The 21,985-nt window shown below is 47.0% G+C and overlaps 1 protein-coding gene across 1 annotated transcript in view; it reads left to right on the forward strand.

Moving 5' to 3' along the window:
- The window catches only part of LOC126184532 (alpha-aminoadipic semialdehyde synthase, mitochondrial), a 207,159-nt gene that overhangs the window by 17,755 nt on the left and 167,419 nt on the right, over positions 1–21,985 (forward strand). The window contains exons 2-4 of the mRNA XM_049926937.1: positions 5,687–5,842; positions 12,035–12,211; positions 20,320–20,472. Of these exons, the coding sequence (XP_049782894.1) occupies positions 5,687–5,842; positions 12,035–12,211; positions 20,320–20,472 (486 nt within the window). The remainder of the gene's footprint in view (positions 1–5,686; positions 5,843–12,034; positions 12,212–20,319; positions 20,473–21,985) is intronic.

The following is a 21,985-nucleotide window of genomic DNA, read 5'->3' on the forward strand; positions in this document are numbered from 1 at the left end:
CAAAACTGCTAAATTTCTTGGCCGCTAACTTACCTTTTCACTTACTCGCATGATTTTTTGTACCGCTCAAACTGTTCCCAGATGAGATCCAAGGGTTTCGTTAATTTAACGATACTCGTTTGCTGCAATTAGTAAATAAGGTATTGGCTTTTAACTTCGATGTTTCCGTTAATTATGTGGCATCGCGGCAGTGTAATTACTAACATACATTTCCGTGATGTTACTAGTGGATAACTGGAACAGAAGTGGTGGTCGTAGCATATTCCGCTTGGATGGTCTGATCCAGTACCTCACCAGAAGTTTGATTACAACGCTGATCGATGCTCATATTTATATTGTGGCGCATTTGGGCTATGTTAATCTGCTTTCACAAGTATTCCATCTGTGGCCTATTGAAACAGACAGCTCAGCAAAAGCCCGAATTGATTTTGCAAAGCAGCAGAAAAACATAAACCTCGATAAAAGTATATTGGGTTTGGACTGGATCCTCCCATATGAGAGTCCAGTTACGCCAACTTGCTCACTTAGTTACAGATCTCAAACTATTAACAAATTTTGTCACTTTTCATATCTTTTCACGGCGGGCAGTTTTTCAACGAGCAAAACGACACAGTTGGATAAATTCTACACTCACACACTCATCATTTCATATATTATATTTATTATTGAAAATGGTCACCTGGTACTTAATGCGATAAATGAAAACATTACAATTCTACAACGTTAAACTTTAAATAATGTTGTATTTCATTTATTTCTTCAATAGTTATTACTGTCATATCTATATATCTACGTCTGTGGTCACTATGCGTATTACGGAGAGCGTCTACTAGAAATTACTAGCACTAAAACCTGTTTCTCTACGTTACCTATTCCAACAGCCACTACCAATATAAATTTACCACACACAAACTGTTGCGCACTCTAACATTAGCGTCCAATGCTGTTATCATTACATCAGCAGAGACTGACAAACATTGCGCCAAATCATAGTTGCAGTCAGATGTGATCCTACACTCGTGTACTATGCACTGGTCTTTTAATCTATAAGTTTATATATCCTGTAAAAGTTGTTGATAAAAAACTGAATACATTAAACCCTGTGACTGACGAGCATTGTCTGGATGGAACAGTAGGCGTGTCTCCAACAACCATGAAGGCGAATAACTACTGTGGCAGAAAAAGATGGTAAGGTACCTCTCAGTCTACAATACCACACAGTTAGCGAAAGTAGAAGTAGAGCAAGCACACAGACATCTCTTGCCAGGAAAATGTTTTTGTAGAAGTCAGATAACAGTGAGAGTAAAATTGTATGCCACGTGAAGATTTGTTATTTGGCGAAAACTACACTTAGTAAAAAAAAAACTAAGCACGTACAATGGGAGGAGGAAACGAAATGAAACTTCGCTGGTTGAGATAAAAAGTGATGTTCTTTCAGTGATTACAATGTTGAGCCGATTTGTAAAAGGACGTGGCAATGTGAACCTGGTCGGACGCACTGATTCGATTGGGAAAAGCTTGATAAAACCATTGTACCTCTCCTGAGGCAAGCTGGCCTACAATTGTTGTAACAGGCCCTAGATATCCTAGACAATGGCACCGGGTCGGATTTGACGTCAGAGCTGGCCCCACACATGTTCTATCGGGGACATATCTAGGGTTCTTGCTGGTAGTGGGAATGCCCCAACATCACACACATAGAGACACTTGCCATGTCTGGACAGGCATTTTCCTGTCGGAAAATGGCAGCCGATACTGTCGTATGAGAACTTAGGCTGTAGGATGTCAGAGGCGTATCGTTGTGTCGTCAGAATTCATTCAGTCAGTATCAGCCGTGACATCAAGTCATACCTGATCCGCTGTGCGTCTACAAAACATTGGAAAGAAAGGTGCCTCACCTGAGGTCGCTGCCATACTCACCGACAATGGTTATCTAGGATAGTGCGGAGCTGCTACTCGCCGCTAAACACGATGCAACGCCACTCATCAGGAGTCCATCCTTCCAAATTACTGCACCAACCTAACAAATCCTTTGTGTAGTGGTGTTAACAGTAGTGTACGCGTGGGACGGTAGTTCCGCAGGCCAGTTGCTGCTAGTCTCCGACCAATGGTACAGAATGTTTCAGGGAGTCCAGTACTTGTTCTTGGATGGCAGACTAAGGTGTGAGGACGTTAAGATGTGCTTGGCGCTCAGTACGGTGACCGTCCCTTGCGGTGGTCAGACATTGTCGGTCGGAACCTTGACGATGAGTATGCCTGCTCTCATGTTCCTATACAGTCCAACATCGAGCCACTGTCACATCCGGATACACCACAGATCTGGATACTGCACGATTCGATCATCTTGTCAAATTGAGACCCACAATGAGGTCCCTTTCAAACTGTGTCAGCTACTGATAACGCTGTCTCATACGAGTAAGCAACTCCTCCGTTTTCTTCGCAGTGATCACTCAACATCTGTCGCTTATCACAGCATTTGTCTGTCCCACTACGCCTGGCAACAACAGTTGACATGAGCAAAACTAATACACTTCGGTGCCGTTCTGCTTGTCACAGCGAAATGGACTCTATCCACCACCGTGGATTACGTTTAGTGTCTGGAGCTTTTTACACTAGCCCTGTGGAAAGCCTTTATGCTGAGACTGCTGAACCTCCGCTGTCCAATCGGCGAGCAGTCCTCCTGAGTCGTTATGCTAGCCATCTGTCTTCCATGCCTGGTAATCCAGCCCATGACCTTTTTTTCGACGCCTCCTTTGATGTAGGGTATGCAGGCCGCTCCTCCTCCCTACTACCCCCGGGAGTCCGCTTCCGTCAACTGCTCCATTCTCTTTCCTTCCGCTTTCCTAACACCTTCTTGACAACTTGGGGTACAGCACCGCCTTGGCTCCGTCCCCGGATCTGCCTGCTCCGTGACCTTTGTCAATTTCCCAAGGATGGTACCCCTACACTTGTTTATCGTCGGGCATTTGCTGCTCTATGTGCAGAAATGACGGACGCCACATTTATTTACACCGACGGCTCGATGATGATGATGTTTGGTTTGTGGGGCGCTTAACTGCGTGGTTATCAGCGCCCGTACAATTACCCAATCTTTGCTCAGTCCAATGTCGGCACTTTCCTGGATGATGATGAAATGATGAGGACAACACAAACACCCAGTCATCTCGAGGCAGGTGAAAATCCCTGACCCCGCCGGGAATCGAACCCGGGCCCCGTGCTCGGGAAGCGAGAACGCTACCGCGAGACCACGAGCGGCGGACCCGACGGCTCGAAAACATCGTTAGGTGTAGGGAGTGCCTATATTGTTGGCGACACCCCAAATCGCTTTCGGCTTCCCGACCAGTGTTCGGTTTATACTGCGGAGCTTTACGCTGTTCTCCAGGCTGTCCACTACATCCGCCGCCATCAGCGGATACAGTACGTTATCTGCTCAGATTCTCTCAGCTCTCTCCTCAGTCTCCAAGCTCTTTACCCTGTGCACCCTCTGGTCCACCGGATTCAGGACTGTCTGCGCTTGCTCCACCTGGGGGGCGTCTCGGTGGCGTTCCTCTGGCTCCCGGGACACGCTGGTATCTGTGGGAATGAGGCGGCCGATATAGCGGCCAAGGCTGCAGTCTCTCTTCCTCGGCCAGCTATTCAGTCGCTTCCCTTCACCGATCTACGGAGCGGTTTATGTCGCCAAGTTGCTCATTTATGGCATGCGCATTGGTCGGCACTTCCCCGTAATAAATTGCGGGAAGTGAAAGCCCTTCCTTGCGCTTGGACCTCTTCCTCCCGAACGCGTCGTCGGGAGAAGGTAATTTTAGCTAGACTCCGGATAGGGCACTGTCGATTTAGCCATCGACATCTTTTAAGCGGCGATCCTCCCCCACTCTGTCCCCACTGCTCTCAGCTGTGGACGGTAAGACACCTTTTAATTGAATGCCCCTATTTTAATCCGTTACGCTCCTGTCTACAGCTATCGCCTGATCTATCGTCGATTTTAGCAGATGACACGCGCTCAGCCGACCGCGTTCTCTAGTTTATTAGTGACAGTGAAATGACGTCAGTCATTTGAAGCTTTTTTGGGGACAACCACCCCCTTACTGTAGTGGATTTTTAAGCATTCTTCTATTTTTAGTTTCTCCAATTTTATGACCTTGTTCCCATTGCTGCTGGTTTTCAATTTCGGTTTTTTACTGTCTAAGTCACGGGCTGGGCGCTAATGACCATAGAAGTTTTGCGCCCTAAAACCACAAAAAAAAAAAAACAGCGAAATGGAATTTTAATCATTTAGCTAACCGCCAATGGTGTGTGTGTGTGTGTGTGTGTGTGTGTGTGTGTGTGTGTGTGTGTGTGTATGTAATCTGAACATGCCTCCTAGGTGTATTGTATTGAGTAAACCGGAGACAGAAACGATGGAGAGGCATTGTGCCGCCGTAGCCCTCAGCGGTTCACAACCCCACAACAGGCCACAGCAGTCCACACACCCCACCGCCGCCCCACACCGAATCCAAGATTATTGTGCGGTTCGGCCCCCAGACCCCCTCCCCCCTTCGGGAACGTCTCATACCAGACGAGTGTAACCCCAAATGTTGGCGTGGTTGAGTACTTATGGAGAACGCGTACGTGGAGATGGTGTTTGTTCAGCAATCGCCGACATAGTATAACTGAGGCGGAATAAGGGGAACCAGCCCGCATTCGCCGAGATAGATGGAAAACCGCCTTAAAAACCATCCACAGGCTGGCCGGCACACCGGACCTCGACACTAATCCACCGGGCATATCTTCTAGGTGCTTCATATTTCTTTTTCAGGCAGTGGATGTTTGAAAAGTCTGTGCAAAAATGAAAACTACTTATGTGTTTGGGATAAACCTTTTTTATTTTTCGACATAGTCTCCTTTTAGACTTATACACTTCGTCCAACGCTGTTCAGTTTGTTAATCCATTCCAAATAATAGGAATTGTCCAAGTCTGCAAAATAGCTATTAATTGCTGCAATCACCTCCTCGTTTGAATAAAATCTTTGTCCTGCTAGTCATTTCTTCAAATTGGGGAACAAATAATAGTCTGAGGGAGACAATTCTTGAGAATAGGGGGGGATGTGAAACTGTAGCGCCTAGAACCGCTCGGCCACTCGGCCGGCTGTTGAGTTACAAAACAAGATGTTCTTACCTGGACGTATAGAGTATTTACATACCGATTCACAAGACAATTTATCATTGTACATAAATGTTTTAATGTGCAGCGTGCGTGTGTGCTTAGCTGAGCGCTCAAGCCACCTGACTGTCATGCAGGGGGGGCCGGGATCGATTTTATGTCGGGTTAGGGATTTTTTCCGCTCGGGGACTGGGTGTTATGTTGTCCTCATAATCATCTCTTCATCATCGACACACAAGACACCCAATGCGGCGTCAACTGAAAAGTCTTGCAGCTGGCGGCCGAACTTTAGCAGGTGGGGACTCGCGGCCGTCAATACCATACGGCCATTTCATTTGTGTGTGTGTGTGTGTGTGTGTGTGTGTGTGTGTGTGTGTGTGTGTGTGTGTGGAGAGAGAGAGAGAGAGAGAGAGAGAGAGAGAGAGAGAGAGAGAGAGAGAGAGTTGCCTCTGGAACCTGTGTATAGTTTCTGTTGTTAAACACCATTGTGAACCTTGCTATGTAGTGTTTGATGTGTCACTTACAGTAGTATGAACGTTGTTACAGAAGACGGTCCGCGGCAAGGTGATAGCAATCCGGCGGGAGGACCAGTCAGTATGGGAACGACGCGCTCCGCTGGCGCCCACCAACGTGCGACGCCTAGTTCGTGCCGGCGTCAAAGTCATCGTGCAGCCGTCAAATCGGCGCGCCTACCCTATGCAGGTATCATGTTTCTCACTGGACAATTTATCCATATTTTCCATGTATTTTCATTTCTAGTCTATACCCAAAGCCATTACGCTGTTCACTCGTGCTCTCCTACCGTTTGCTTTAGAGAGAATGATCGTACACTGATCCTGGTTCACACGTGTTCGCATCGGTGTAAACCAGACTTGACACAAATGCATTGCGATATTCAGCAACCGTGGTGGCTTACCCACCGTAATTAGTGGCGTCCAGTTCACGACTGAGTTGTGATTGAGGAAAATAATACTCGATCCCCCATGGTTGGGCTAGTGGACGAAGGATTACAGCCCTTACACTGTGCACTAAAACAACATATCCTGACAACATACGTTCCACAGGTGATGTGACGTACCCGTTTGACATAGGCACAGGCCATCGTTGACCTCCAGATTGTGTTTTTCAATCAAGGGGAGGCAATACTACAGACTGTTGCTGGTCTAGATTAAAGTGAACCGTTGTGCATCCTGCATTATTATATGTGAGCATCCCACAGGGTACTAACGTTCTGAATGTAAGAGGCTGGATATCACATAAGCTAATGCCACCTACAGGCAACGCCGGTCTAAACCTCGACATCTATATCTACACATTCCGAAGGTGCACAGCGGATGGTACGAGGGTTGTAACTTAAGTAGTGGCAACTATTTATTCACAACCGATACAAAAGAGCTACATGTTTGCACCTGTTACTGTCCTTCAAAGTAGTCACCAGCGTTATTTAGAACCCGTTGCCAGCGATTTGGAAGGCGAAGTATGCCTTTAGCAGAGCCTGTTCTGTTGACGGTGCGAATGGAGCAGTCTACTGCCTGTCGAATCTCTGGAACAGTTCTGAAGCGAATGCCAGGAAGTGGTTCCTTGAACTTCTGAATCAAATCTAAGTCACAAGGACTTAAGTCCGGGCAGTATGGTGGATGGTACAGTACTTCCCAGTCCCATCGCGACCAAACAGAGAAGCCACAGCTTGCGCTGTATGCGCCCGCGCATTGTCGTGCAAAATGAGGAGTGGGTTGCGCGTGGGTGAGCTCACGAATCGTATGGCGTCGATCACTGTCCACTAACGCGGCAACAGCATGCACTTCTTCTTCAGAGACGCTAGGACGACCTGCCCGATGCATGTCTGCCACAGTTTGCCGACCTTCGTTGACGGCTTTTACCCAACGTGCCACTGTTCTTTACGGCAATACCGATTCCCCGCACGCCTCTTGAAGACCTTGATGACACTGTCGTGCTGTACGACCTCTGACACATTCAATCTTGGTCCAACTCAGTTGTTCCTGTTTCGAAAACATAGTGACGCCGTTACGTTAGACCGCTCGCTCACAGGTGACTGTTTTTCCCTCGATTGTGCGCGTGCCGGTGACGTGGGACGGGCGAGTCCATTTGCTCGGAGGTAAGGTAGGTATGTCAACAACGTGTGCTATCAGCGACAATAGTAGATTGGATGGAATTGTGTCTCCTGAGCAGTGTTGCCACTATTTAAGTTCCAACCTACGTACTTTGTACCACTAATAGTGATTCGCTCATTTTTCTTACTTTGTCTTCGTGGTTCTTACGCGAGGTGTACGTTGGTTGCTGTGAAATCGTTCTGCAGTCTGTCACAGATGACGATTCTCTAAACTTCCTCAATAGTGGTTCGCGAAGAGAACGCCTTCTTCCTTACAAGGATTCTCATTTGAATTCACGGAGCATTTCCATAATATGGTTGGTTCAAATGGCTCTGAGCACTATGGGACTCAACATCTGAGGTCATCAGTCCCCTAGAACTTAGAACTACTTAAACCTAACTAACCTAAGGACATCACACACATCCATGCCCGAGGCAGGATTCGAACCTGCGACCGTAGCAGTCGCGCGGTTCCGGCGCATTTCCATAATAGTCGTGCGTTGACTGAACCTACTGCTAACAAATCCAGGAACACACCTCTGAGTTTCTTCGAGTTCTTCCGTTAATTAGACCTGGTAAGAATCCCAAACACTAGAGCAGCACTCAAGAACGGGTCACTCAGATGTTCAGTGCGCTGTCTACTTTACAAATGAGCTACAGTTTCCCAGAAGTCTCCCAGTAAACCGAAATCAATCCTTCATCTTCCTTACTACTGAAATGACGTGCTCTTTCGATTTCATTTCGCTTTCCAACATTACTCCTAATTATTTAATCGACGTAACTATGTCATGCAGCACACCACGACTACTGTATTCCATCATAACAGGACTTATTTTCCTACTCATCTGCATTATCTTACATTTTACCTACTTTGAGAGCAAACCGCCATTCATTACACAAATATAAATTCTGTCCAAGACATCCCCAATACTCCTACAGTCACACGACGACGATATTTCCCGTATACTACAGCGTCATCATCATCAAACGGTTGCAGACTGCTGCTCACCCTGTCCGTCAGATCGTTTATGAATGTCGAGAACAAGAGCGCATTTATCATATTCTGTCCCTCCGAAATAATATATTGGGTTCTATTAATCAAAAAGTCTCCGAGCCATGCACATATCTGAGAACCTATTCCTAACGCTCGGACCTTTGTTAACACCCTGCGAAGTGGCACTGTGCCAGACGCTTTAAGGAAATATGGAAATATTAAATCTGTCAGAAGCCCTTATCCAAGGTTCATAGATAGCGTGCGTGAAAAGGGCAAGCTGAGTTTCACAAGAGCAATGCTTTTTAAATCCGTGCTGATTTGTGAACAGAAAGTTTTCTTTCACAAGCAAAGTTATTATATTCCAACTGAGAATACAGTATGTTCAAGCAAACCGACGATAAGAATATTGGTCTGTATCCGTGTTCCATCGTACCCGTATAATCTGTGCCATGTTTTACAACGTTGTCGCGATTCATTTAGCGTAAACATGATCCACATGATTCGCTTACCATGGCTGTGAAAGATATCACAGCTTATGTGCACGAATATATTCGCACTCCAGACAGCCGATACCACTAGTGTTTCGTTTCACGGCCAGAAATTTGGCTTTTTTCATCGCACAGTCTGTTCACAGCACCAGTTACTTTCGATTCTGTTATGCATTGGCGGAAATGTAACGAAACTGGTTCAAATGGCTCTGAGCACGATGGGACTTAACATCTGAGTTCATCAGTCCCCTAGAACTTAGAACTACTTAAACCTAACTAACCTAAGGACATCACACACATCCATGCCCGAGGCAGGATTCGAACCTGCGACCGTAGCGGTCGCGAGGTTCCAGATTGAAGCACCTAGAACCACTCTGCCACAACGGCCGGTCTGTAACGAAACTTGTAAATCTTGTTGCGTCAAAAATATTCATTTCGCTCACGAGATCGTTACTGAAGTACTTTAATTCTGACTTACTGTACTCTCTTTCTAAGAGAGAATAGCAGTGTACTCCAGCTACCTGGAAAACATTGTTCAGATATATTTGATTTTATGCTACATGAGTTACTGACTAGTGGAAGTTAGGTGTATGTGCCTATTGGTGAAGCATTCCTTTGCAGGAGTATACCAACTGTCTGGAAACCACGTTCAGGTTCCGCACGAGAGACAATGTGTTGACGCATCCCCGATATAAGAGACCGAAACCGAAAGCGCCCAGTTATCTAAGCAGGTTCGAAATCTGTATCTTCATTGTAGTGTAAATCCTAAACAGGCCAAAGCTGGCCAGAACACGGAAAAAGTAGGTGATATCATTCTATGCTTATCTGTATTTCGTTAACTTTTATTTCGGATGAGTGTATGCATGTTCAAGAACTGACAGCTTCACTATAAGAATCTGATCTACAATTGGGTTCTACTCTTTGAGAACCGAGTAACATATGACTGAATACATTTTCCAAAGCCATTTGTACGATTAAATACAAAAAGGAATTTTGCTTACTTCTACAGAGGTACGGATATATGCTAACATGACCGCCACTGTGTTTCATACATTGTGCATAAACACGCTTGAGACAAGCGATTTACATTTCGTGGATATTTTTCAAGTGACATGGAGAAACTGATAGCTATATTTTAAGAATCTTTGAGCAAAAATTTACATTACCTAACTGCAAGACAATACAATGAGATTTTATGCTGCACGACCCACTTGTACGTGCACAGTACCCAGAAAAATGTATCGTATAGATCTCTCTATTTACGTCTGTGATTAAATGTCAGAATCACTATTGAGGACGCTTCCTGTTTTGTTTATACGAGGAGATCTTTCATAATTCCTCCATAAACAGACATGACACACAGGATACACAGGATACACAGGTTGGTCAGAAACAGCGCGAAAAGTTTATGAGGGTAAACAGTCATTAATGTTGCTGAGCAGCAGTCATACAGTAATTTTTAAATGAGCACACCGCCATTTGACTGTACTGTTGCTTATTTAATTACTACCCAGATTTCGGTCTTTTATGATTGAGTTTATATCGTTAACATATATTGCAAAACATAAATCTCAAAATTGGCTTTGAATTAAGAAAAATATTCGCTCCCCACGAAATGCCAGATGTAAGATCATTAAAAACAGGTTTAAGTTGGTATATAAAAGATGAACGCATTGCAAGAAAAAAAAGCTTATAAAGATGTTGCTGTGGAGGCCTACATCTACATCAACATGGATACTCTGCGAATCACATTTAAGTGCCTGGCAGTGGGTTTATCGAACCACATTTACAGTAATTCTCTATTATTCTACTCTCGAACAGCGTGCGAAAAATACTAACACCTATATCTTTCCGTGCGAGCTATGATTTCCCTTATTTTATTATGATGATCATTTCTTCCTATGTACGTCAGCGTCAACAAAATATTTTCGCATTTGGAGGAGAAAGCTGGTGATTGAAATTTCGTGAGAAGATTACGCCGCAACGAAAACCGCCTTTATTTTGATGGTGTCCATCCTAAATCCTGTATTTTCACCTTAACCGAGTATTCTGCCACAAATCCCACTTCTTTTCTTTGAACTTACATGATATTATCCGCTAATTATTGCAGTATAAAATCATTGTCAGTTATAAATTCTTTAGTTTAGTTTGTAGTTGATTTTTCGTTGCGTTCTGCGTATTACTTGTCATCCTCAAGTGAACTAAACATAATTAATCCAACGTCATCATTTTACTGGGCATTGTAGAACTCTCTTTAAGAATATCAACGAATTAGCTGACCACACTTCAACTTCAATCTGTAATTTATGTTTATCATTTTTCACATTAAGTGAAGGGCAGTATTTAAAGTATATAGCTCTATAGTAATGAACGGAATGAGTGGCATGAAAACTATAATGTATTCATGGTATTTGTACACGTGGAAAAAGACATACGTCGATGTAGCGTTACATTTTAACATTGCGTCTTACCGTGATTTATATTGTTGCTTTGGGGGTTACTCTGATTCACTGGAATAATATCTATAAAAGAGAATGAATACTGAATGACAATTAATTTATGCATAGAGATGAAACGTTTCAAAAATTTACTATGATCTCATATTGGTGAACGAAAGGGGGAATAAGAAAACTAAGTATTATTCATGGTACTTAGACACGCAGAGAAAAATTACGTAATTATGAAATTATATAAGTTGTATAAAAACTTGATGATTGTAGAACCAAGAGGCAGAAGCATATTTAGAAAAATGTGCATGTACCCAAACGTAGATGTAATGCTGAGAGCACCAAACACGTATTAAAAACTAAATACACATCTGCTCATTTCAGTCACACTGTTTCACTTGCATCGTGCTAAGTAATTGAAAATTGAGAAAAAAATCGAAGCTTTACTACAAGTTCAAGGAAAAAATATAAAACTATTAACGTTCACAGACAAGCCTGACGTTTTTGTAAAAGAAGGAAACTGTAAGATAACTTAATTTTAACATAAAGGGTACTTGGTGAAGTAATCGATTTGACGATAAACAATATATAGTAAAATGAGGAAGAGCTTAAATGAAATTACCGTCGCTATCCAAATTAAATAACAAACATAGACTATAGATTTTAATACTTGTGATATGGAATATTTTTGTCTTGATGGAAGAGACTGACAATTATAGGCTCTTAAACGGTACAAAGAATCACTTTCTTTATGGGTTATCTCATTCTGAGATTTTATTGCTATATTTAGAATATATTTTACTCTTAAAAGTATCTGTGTACTAATAAATATATTCTTTCGTTCCATGGAAACAGGCATATGCATCAGCGGGCGCTGTTATTCAAGAAGATATTTCGGAGGCATCCGTGATATTCGGAGTTAAGCAGGTTCCGATTGATCAGCTGCTGCCCAACAAGACGTATTGCCTGTTTTCTCACACAATCAAGGCTCAGGAGTCAAACATGCCTCTGCTCGACGCCATATTGGAAAAGGTAGATACAGTAAATAATCTTGTTTCTCGTCTGGTTTTGATCTTAGACAAGAATACATGAAATGTATTCGCAATTGCGAATATGGACAAGCATCGGCTGTATAATGAAATTACGATAATGAAAATTTGTGCCGGACAGGGACTCACATACGTATTTCCCGTGAGCGTTCGCCTTACCATAAGGCTATCTGATCACGACTCACGGCCAGACCCAAACTGCCATATGTCATCAACCATGTGTCTATAACCTGTACTCTTACATCCATTACGTGTTTTCCCGTACAGGCGAGATATTTTACTTGAAAGTCGCTTGAACCCGTGTCGGAGGATTAACACGATATTGCAGTGCCTGTGTTATCCCGAATTGGTTTGGTTTGGTTTGGTTTGGGGGGGATTAAAGGGACCAGACTGCGACGGTCATCGGTCCCTTTTTCCAAAAAAGGGAAACCACCCAAAGAGAATAAAAAATGAACAACAGGAAAGACGTCAGACGACACAGGACAAGAAATACTCCTACAGAGATCAGACGAAACAAATTAAAATCACACAGAGTGTGACAGTGGTTGGCCGACCATAGAGATAAAAAGGAAAAGCCAACCACCGAGAACACATTAAAAACTCAGCGTAAAATCGTAGGCCAATGGCCAGAATCAACACAAAAGAACAGAACAAACACTCAGAGTAAATAATAAAAACCCCCTGCCCGAATAAAACGGAAAACTAAGTCAGCCATACCAGGGTCATCACATAAGAGGGCAGGGAGTGTATCAGGCAGCGCAAATGTCTGCCTGACCACAGCTAAAAGCGGGCAGGCCAACAAAATGTGGGCCACTGTCAAAGCCGCCCCGCAGCGACATACAGGAGGGTCCTCCCGGCGCAGTAAATAACTGTGTGTCAGGTGGGAGTGGCCAATGCGTAGCCGACAAAGGACGACAGAGTCCCTGCGGTTGGCTCGCAGGGATGACCGCCACACAGTCGTCGTCTCCTTGATGGCACGGAGTTTATCGGGCATGATCCGATGGCGCCATTCAGCGTCCCAAAGCGCAAAAACTTTTCGACGGAGGACTGCCCGCAAATCAGTCTCTGGGAGGCCAACGTCCAGAGACTGTTTACTCGTGGCCTCTTTCGCCAGGTGGTCAACATGTTCATTGCCCGGGATACCGACATGACCGGGGGTCCACACAAAGACCACAGAGCGGCCGCAACGCGCAAGAGTATGCAGGGACTCATGGATAGCCATCACCAGACGAGAACGAGGAAAACACTGGTCGAGAGCTCGTAAACCGCTCAGGGAATCGCTACAGATAACGAAGGACTCACCTGAGCAGGAGCGGATATACTCTAGGGCACGAAAGATGGCGACTAGCTCAGCAGTGTAAACACTGCAGCCAGGCGCCAAGGACCGTTGTTCAGAATGGTCCCCTAGAGTTAGCGCATACCCGACACGACCAGCAACCATCGAACCGTCGGTGTAAACAATTCCAGAGCCCTGATACGTGGCCAGGATGGAATAAAAGCGGCGGCGGAAGGCCTCTGGAGGGACCGAGTCCTTCGAGCCCTGTGCCAAGTCGAGCCGAAGGCAAGGGCGAGGAACACACCACGGGGGTGTATGCAGAGGCGCCCGGAAAGGAGGTGGAACTGGGAAAAACCCAAGCCCGCAGAGAAGCTCCTTGATGCGTACGGCGATCGGACAACCCGACCGGGGCTGACGGTCTGGCAGATGGACGACTGACTGCGGGAACAGGACACGATAATTTGGATGCCCGGGCAAGCTAAAAACATGGGCAGCATAAGCGGCCAGCAAACGTTGGCGTCGGAACCGCAGTGGAGGTACACCTGCCTCCACTAGGACGCTGTCCACAGGGCTGGTGCGGAAAGCACCAGTGGCAAGGCGTATCCCGCTGTGGAGAATTGGGTCCAGCACCCGCAACGCAGATGGGGATGCTGAGCCATAAGCTAGGCACCCATAATCCAGGCGAGACTGGATTAACGCCTGGTAGAGCCGCAACAGGGTAGATCGGTCGGCGCCCCAGCGGGTGTGGCTCAAACAACGCAGGGCGTTGAGATGCCGCCAACACGCTTGTTTAAGCTGCCGGATATGAGGCAGCCAAGTCAACCGGGCATCAAAAAGGACACCCAAAAACCTGTGGGTCTCCACTACAGCAAGAAGTTCGTCGGCAAGATAAAGCCGCGGCTCAGGATGGACCGTTCGGCGCCGGCAGAAATGCATAACGCGGGTCTTGGCAGCCGAAAACTGAAAACCACGCGCTACAGCCCAAGACTGCGCCTTGCGGATTGCGCCCTGTAGCTGACGGTCAGCTGCTGCAATGCTAATAGAACTATAGTAAAGACAGAAGTCGTCAGCATACAGGGAAGCGGAGACAGAATTTCCTACTGCCGCAGCGAGACCGTTTATTGCAATTAAAAACAGGCAGACACTGAGGACAGAGCCCTGGGGTACCCCGTTCTCCTGGACGAGGGAGGAACTATACGAGGCCGCGACTTGCACGCGGAAGGTACGATACGACAGGAAATTGCGGATAAAGAGCGGCAGAGGGCCCCGAAGACCCCATCCATGAAGCGTAGAAAGGATGTGATGACGCCATGTCGTATCGTACGCCTTCCGCATGTCGAAAAAGACAGCGACCAGGTGCTGACGGCGGGCAAAGGCTGTACGGATGGCCGACTCAAGGCTCACCAGATTGTCGGTGGCGGAGCGGCCTTTACGGAACCCACCCTGAGACGGAGCCAGAAGGCCCCGAGACTCCAGCACCCAATTTAAGCGCCGGCTCACCATCCGTTCAAGCAACTTGCAAAGAACGTTGGTGAGACTAATGGGACGGTAGCTGTCCACCTCCAGAGGGTTCTTTCCAGGTTTCAAAATGGGGATGACAATACTTTCCCGCCATTGCGACGGAAACTCACCCTCGACCCAGAGACGGTTGTAAAGGTCGAGGAGGCGTCGCTTGCAGTCCACTGAAAGGTGTTTCAGCATCTGACAGTGGATGCGATCTGGCCCGGGAGCGGTATCAGGGCAAGCGGCAAGGGCACTCTGAAATTCCCACTCACTGAATGGAGCGTTGTAGGGTTCAGAAGCGTTGGTGCGAAAAGAAAGGCTCCGACGTTCCATCCGCTCTTTAATGGAGCGGAAGGCCTGGGGGTAATTCGCAGAAGCGGAACTCATAGCAAAATGCTCTGCTAAGCGGTTTGCAATGACGTCGGAGTCAGTACAAACTGCTCCATTCAGTGAGAGCGCAGGGACGCTGGCAGGGGTCCGATAGCCGAAGACCCGTCGAATCTTGGCCCAGACCTGCGATGGAGTGACATTGAGTCCAATGGTGGACACATACCGCTCCCAGCACTCCTTCTTGCCTTGGCGGATAAGGAGGCGGGCCCGCGCACACAGCCGTTTGAAGGCGATTAGGTGGTCCATGGAGGGATGTCGCTTGTGACGCTGGAGCGCCCGCCGGCGATCTTTAATCGCTTCAGCTATCTCAGGCGACCACCAAGGCACAGCCCTCCGCCGAGGGGACCCAGAAGAACGGGGAATGGCAGACTCGGCGGCAGTGACGATGCCGGCGGTGACCGATGTAACCACCGCATCAATGGCATCAGTTGAGAGAGGCTCAATAGCGGCAGTGGAGGAGAACAAGTCCCAGTCAGCCTTATTCATAGCCCATCTGCTAGGGCGCCCAGAAGAGTGACGCTGTGGTAGTGACAGAAAAATCGGAAAGTGATCACTACCACACAGGTCGTCATGCACACTCCAGTGGACAGATGGTAAGAGGCTAGGGCTACAGATTGAAAGGTCAATGGCGGAGTAGGTGCCATGCGCCACACTGAAGTGTGTGGAGGCACCATCATTCAAAATCGAGAGATCGAGCTGCGACAATAAATGCTCAACGGTGGCGCCTCGACCTGTTGCCACTGACCCACCCCACAGAGGGTTATGGGCGTTAAAGTCGCCCAGTAATAAGAAAGGTGGCGGCAATTGGGCTATCAGCGCAGCCAGGACATGCTGCGCGACATCACCCTCCGGTGGAAGGTAAAGACTGCAGACGGTAAGAGCCTGCGGCGTCCACACCCTAACAGCGACAGCCTCTAAAGCTGTTTGTAGAGGGACAGACTCGCTGTGAAGAGAGTTAAGGACATAGATGCAGACGCCACCAGACACCCTTTCATAAGCTGCTCGGTTCTTATAATAACCCCGATAGCCACGGAGGGCGGGGGTGCGCATTGCTGGAAACCAAGTTTCCTGCAGAGCAATGCAGAGGAAAGGGTGAAGGCTGATAAGTTGGCGGAGCTCAGCTAGATGGTGGAAGAAACCGCTGCAGTTCCACTGGAGGATGGTTTTGTCCATGGCTGAGAAAGGCGTGCCGGGACTGGGACGGCAGATTACGCCGCTGAGTCACCTGCTGCCTCCGATTGAGCACCCGTGCTAGTGCTATTGCTATTCACGGCGTCTGAGGGACCGGCGAGATCGAGGTCCTCAGCGGACGCCAGAATCTCCACCTCGTCCCCAGACGCAGAGCTAGAAGGTTGCGATGGGGTGGCTACCACCGCGCGTTCCTTGGGCTTAGAGCTGCTCTTCTTTGATTTCTCACGCTGCTCCTTGGGTTTAACTGGCTGGGAGGGCTTCACCGATTCAGTCTCCGGGACTGAGGAGGATCGGGAAGCCCTTCGACCTGCGGATTGTGGGCACTTACGCCACTGGCTATCGTCAGCCTTCCCGCCGGTGGAAACCTGGGAAGGGAGGGACCCAAGGGACCTCTTGCGAGCGTGAGAAGCCGAAGAAGTTGGACACTTCTCCGGCTTAGAAGCGGGGACCGACGTCCCCGATGGGGGGGATGGTGTTGCTCCTGAGGTAGGTGGCACAGGAGCAACCCGGTGGGTAGAGCCCCCCACTGGCAAGGGGGCAGGAGGAGTTGTACCACTCGTCGATCCGGCCGGAAGGCGCGAAACTGATGGGGCTAGCACAGGTGTTGTAGCAGCGGCGTAGGAAGTTGTCATTCGCACTGGATGTAATCGGTCGTACTTCCGTTTGGCCTCAGTATAAGTCAGTCTGTCCAGGGTCTTATATTCCATGATTTTGCGCTCTTTCTGGAATATTCTGCAGTCTGGCGAGCAAGGTGAATGGTGCTCCCCGCAGTTGACGCAGATGGGAGGCGGGGCACATGGAGTATCGGGATGAGACGGGCGTCCGCAATCTCGACATGTGAGGCTGGAAGTGCAGCGAGAAGACATATGGCCGAACTTCCAGCACTTGAAGCACCGCATCGGGGGAGGGATATAGGGCTTGACGTCACATCGGTAGACCATCACCTTGACCTTTTCCGGTAACGTATCACCCTCGAAGGCCAAGATGAAGGCACCGGTAGCAACCTGATTGTCCCTCGGACCCCGATGAACGCGCCGGACGAAATGAACACCTCTACGTTCTAAGTTGGCGCGCAGCTCGTCATCAGACTGCAAAAGGAGGTCCCTATGGAAAATAACACCCTGGACCATATTTAAACTCTTATGTGGAGTAATAGTAACGTTAACATCCCCCAACTTGTCACAAGCAAGTAACCTGCGTGACTGGGCGGAGGATGCTGTTTGTATCAGTACGGAGCCAGAGCGCATTTTAGACAAGCCCTCCACCTCCCCAAACTTGTCCTCTAAATGCTCGACGAAGAACTGAGGCTTTGTGGAGAGAAAAGACTCCCCATCAGCTCTCGTGCAAACTAAGAATCGGGGCGAATAACTGTTACCTCCATCCTGGGACTTACGCTCTTCCCACGGCGTGGCCAGGGAGGGGAACGTTTTCGGATCGTACTTCTGAGCATTAAATTGAGCCCGAGAACGCTTAGAGACTGCTGGCGGCTGGCCGCCAGCGAGAGATGATGTACCACGCTTCATTGCGGGTCATCCGCCCTGATGCCACCTACTCCGACCAAGGGCCCTCCCCACGGGCGCCACCCAGCCACAGCAAAGGCCACGGCGCAGGCATCAGTAGAGCGATCCCTGTGTTGTCAGGGGGCTACAACCAAGAGGGTACATGGCGGCCCCACCACAACGGACTGGCTACCGTGCTGGATCTTAGGTGCAAAACTGTCCAAGGTCGTCGTCGCAGTTAAAAGAAACACTGCAGAGGGCAGCGTGGTAATCGCACCCAGGGACGTATCCCCGCCCTAAAGATCGAAAACGAGCGGGACACCATTGCAACGACGTGAAAGCCGGCTAAAGGTCTAATTGCACGACGGATACAGTGCACCATGTAAGGCGCCCTTCCCCAATTGGCTCGCTCTTCGGAATAATTTAGAAAGATGGAGGTCAAACCCGAGAGGGGACCATCACATAAGGCCGAAACAAGTGAGACTCCTTTTAGTCGCCTCTTACGACAGGCAGGAATACCGCGGGCCTATTCTAACCCCCGAACCCGCAGGGGGGTATCCCGAATTACGATGCATTGTTTCTTTGGACATGTATGCAGTATCGAATTAGAGAATTTTCGGCTTAGTAAGGCAACGAGGTATAACGTCATAATAGACAGTCAAATGAAAACTAGAGAAACGGAAAGAAAGTAAATAAACTGTTTATTGTTTCAAAAGTAATCACCATAACTTCAAAAATGGTTCAAATGGCTCTGAACACTATGGAACTCAACATCTGAGGTCATCAGTCCCCTAGCCTTGGAACTACTTAAACCTAACTAACCTAAGGACATCACACACATCCATGCCCGAGGCAGGATTCGAACCTGCGACCGTAGCGGTCGCGCGGTTCCAGACTGAAGCGCCTAGAACCGCTCGGTCAAAACAGCCGGCAATAGCCATAACTGCTAACACATTTATCCCACTGCCAGACAAGGCGGTCAGTGCCTTGAGGAAAAAGTATTTGCGGTTGCTTAGGGAACCATGATTGTACCCAAGCGTGCATCTCTTTGTACGAAGCAAATCGACGGCCCATTGTTGCCAAGGTTGTTTCGACCACCCTTGAGAAGTTTAGCTGGGAAGTTGTTACACATCTTGCATAGTCCCGATCTCTCCCCCACGCGGTTTATATATTTTTGGAGCCCTGAAGACAGACATTCGTGGCTGTCGATTTGCTTTGGACGAGGAGGTGCAAGTCCACGTACAATCATGGTTCCGTAGGCAAACGCAAACATTTTTCCGTGAAGCCACTGAGCGTCTTTTCTCACAGAGGGATAAATGTATTAACAATTATGGAAATTACTTTTGAAATTATAAACAGTTTTCTTACTTTTTACACGCCCGGATTCCCGGGTTCGATTCCCGGCGGGGTCAGGGATTTTCTCTCCCTCGTGATGGCTGGGTGTTGTGTGTTGTCCTTAGGTTAGTTAGGTTTAAGTAGTTCTAAGTTCTAGGGGACTGATGACCATAGATGTTAAGTCCCATAGCGCTCAGAGCCATTTGAACCGTCTTACTTTTTCCCATCTGTCAAGTTTTCATTTGACTGTCCCTTATGTTTCTTTACATGCATCACAACACTTATTTACTTATGTGTTGCTGTATGTGTCAACACCATATTCAAAACCGGTGTCAGAGGTTGGACTCTAAAATTACGAAATGTGTTTACATTAACTAAACTAGCGTTTCATGTTCAAGCGGTTAAAGCCAGACGGGAGAAAATATTGCTGGGCCTGTGGGCAGGAAACTGTAAAATTACGACGTTATTCAGCTATTTTTTAACTGCCTGATCTTTTTCCTGCTTTTGCTTTACGTTTCCTGCTTTTTGCTTTACGTTGTACGTTTTGAGTATCTGACACTATTTTATTTTCTTCATTTTTCTAATTTTGGATAAACAATCGGATTTTTGTTGTTGTAATGTTGTGTATCCGATTTCATTCTCTGCTTGTTTACGCAGAATATTTTAGCTATCAACTACCTTTTAAAAATAATTGCTGATCCTGCTCAATTTTGATATTTTGTCGTCTTATATTCAATACCACAAGGTTCGAGGTTATAAGACTGAATTTCTTTCTCTCATACCGCTTTAATGGTGCTTGAGTATTTCCTCTTCTACGTATGTACAAGGATTTTATGTAGATTTATGGAACCTCATGGAGGAAACAACGGAGTATTTTTTCTTATGTTTCGTCTACAGAACATCCGTCTAATTGACTACGAGCGACTGATGGACGAGTCGGGGCAACGAGTGGTGGCGTTCGGCAAATACGCGGGAGTGGCGGGCATGGTCAACATCCTGCACGGGCTGGGCCTAAGGCTGCTGGCGCTCGGACACCACACGCCCTTCATGGTCAGTCTGCTGCATTCTGTTCATTTGCTCCTTGTAATCTAGGCTGTTGCACTCATAAACATCTTTAGGTTTCGAAGAATCTTCTTCTTTTCTTCATTTACCTTCGTTAGGTAAGTTATACGCAATACTCAAGTTCTGGCAATTGACTGTAATGTTTTATTATTCACAACACGATTGAAATTGCGGCGCTTAGGCCATTGCCAAGTTCTTACGCAACATAAGCACAGCTGTTAAATGTTCAGTCTTAATAACACGTAATGTAGGAGTCAGTGGGCCAAGAACGACAGCCGGCCCGGGTGGCCGAGCGGTTCTAGGCGCTTCAGTCTGGAACCGCGCGACCGCTACGGTCGCAGGTTCGAATCCTGCCTCGGGCATGGATGTGTGTGATGTCCTTAGGTTAGTTAGGTTTAAGTAGTTCTAAGTTCTAGGGGATTGATGACCTCAGAAGTTAAGTCCCATATTGCTCAGAGCCATTTGAACCAAGAACCACAAAATTCGCTTCATTCACGTTTAAAGATGACCATCGCACAACACATACTAATACACATTTACGGACGACGCAAATAGTAATACTCTACACAGGCTCTTCATTTTCTACTCAGAACACAGTCTGAAGTGAACGGGACTTATGCCCTGTGGAATTCTGCTAGTCTTATTTGACCAGTCCTCTTACACTTTCTTGACAACGTCTCGAATATCTCCATGTTTATAAAGGATGTCCTAGGAGAAATAGTCAGTACTCAGAGATGTGATAGGAAAGCTCATTTGAAGCAAAAAACTTTGTATTGGCGTATGCCCTATTCCGGATGGTTTTCAAAAATGGCTCCGAGCACTATGGGACTTAAAACTGCTAAGGTCATCAGTCCCCTAGAACTTAGAACTACGTAAACCTAACTAACCTAAGGACATAACATACATCCATGTCCAAGGCAGGATTCGAACCTGCGACCGTAGCGGTCGCGCGGTTCCATACTGTAGCGTCTAGAACCGCTCGGCCACCTCGGCCGCCGATGGTTTTCAAAATAGAACACATTTAATATACATTTGTCTTGAGCTAGTTGCACACACTATGTTTCTTATTCACCCATCCTCGTTGACGTTTTATTCTAGCCCAACCTATCTCGTTGCCTTCAGCCTCTTCGCTCGGGATGTACTTCTGCCATTAAACTAACCTGTTGAAAGTGTATAGCTGTCCATGGTGTGTAGTGATGGAAGCAGTGCGAGGGATTGAGAGTGTATCAGAGAGAAGCAGCGGTTAAACTGTGTTCATCTACATCTCCATCTACATCTACATAGATACTCTGCAAATCACATTCAAGTGCCTGGCAGAGAGTTCATCGGACCACCTTCACAATTCTCTGTTATTCCAATCTCGTATACAGCGCGGGAAGATTGAACACCTATATCTTTCCGTACGAGCTCTGATTTCCCTTATTTTATCGTGGTGATCGTTCCTCCTTATGTAGGTCGGTGTCAACAAAATATTTTCGCATTCGAAGGAGAAAGTTGGTGA

This window comes from Schistocerca cancellata, chromosome 4 (genome assembly GCF_023864275.1).
Source record: "Schistocerca cancellata isolate TAMUIC-IGC-003103 chromosome 4, iqSchCanc2.1, whole genome shotgun sequence".
Lineage (NCBI taxonomy): Eukaryota > Metazoa > Arthropoda > Insecta > Orthoptera > Acrididae > Schistocerca > Schistocerca cancellata.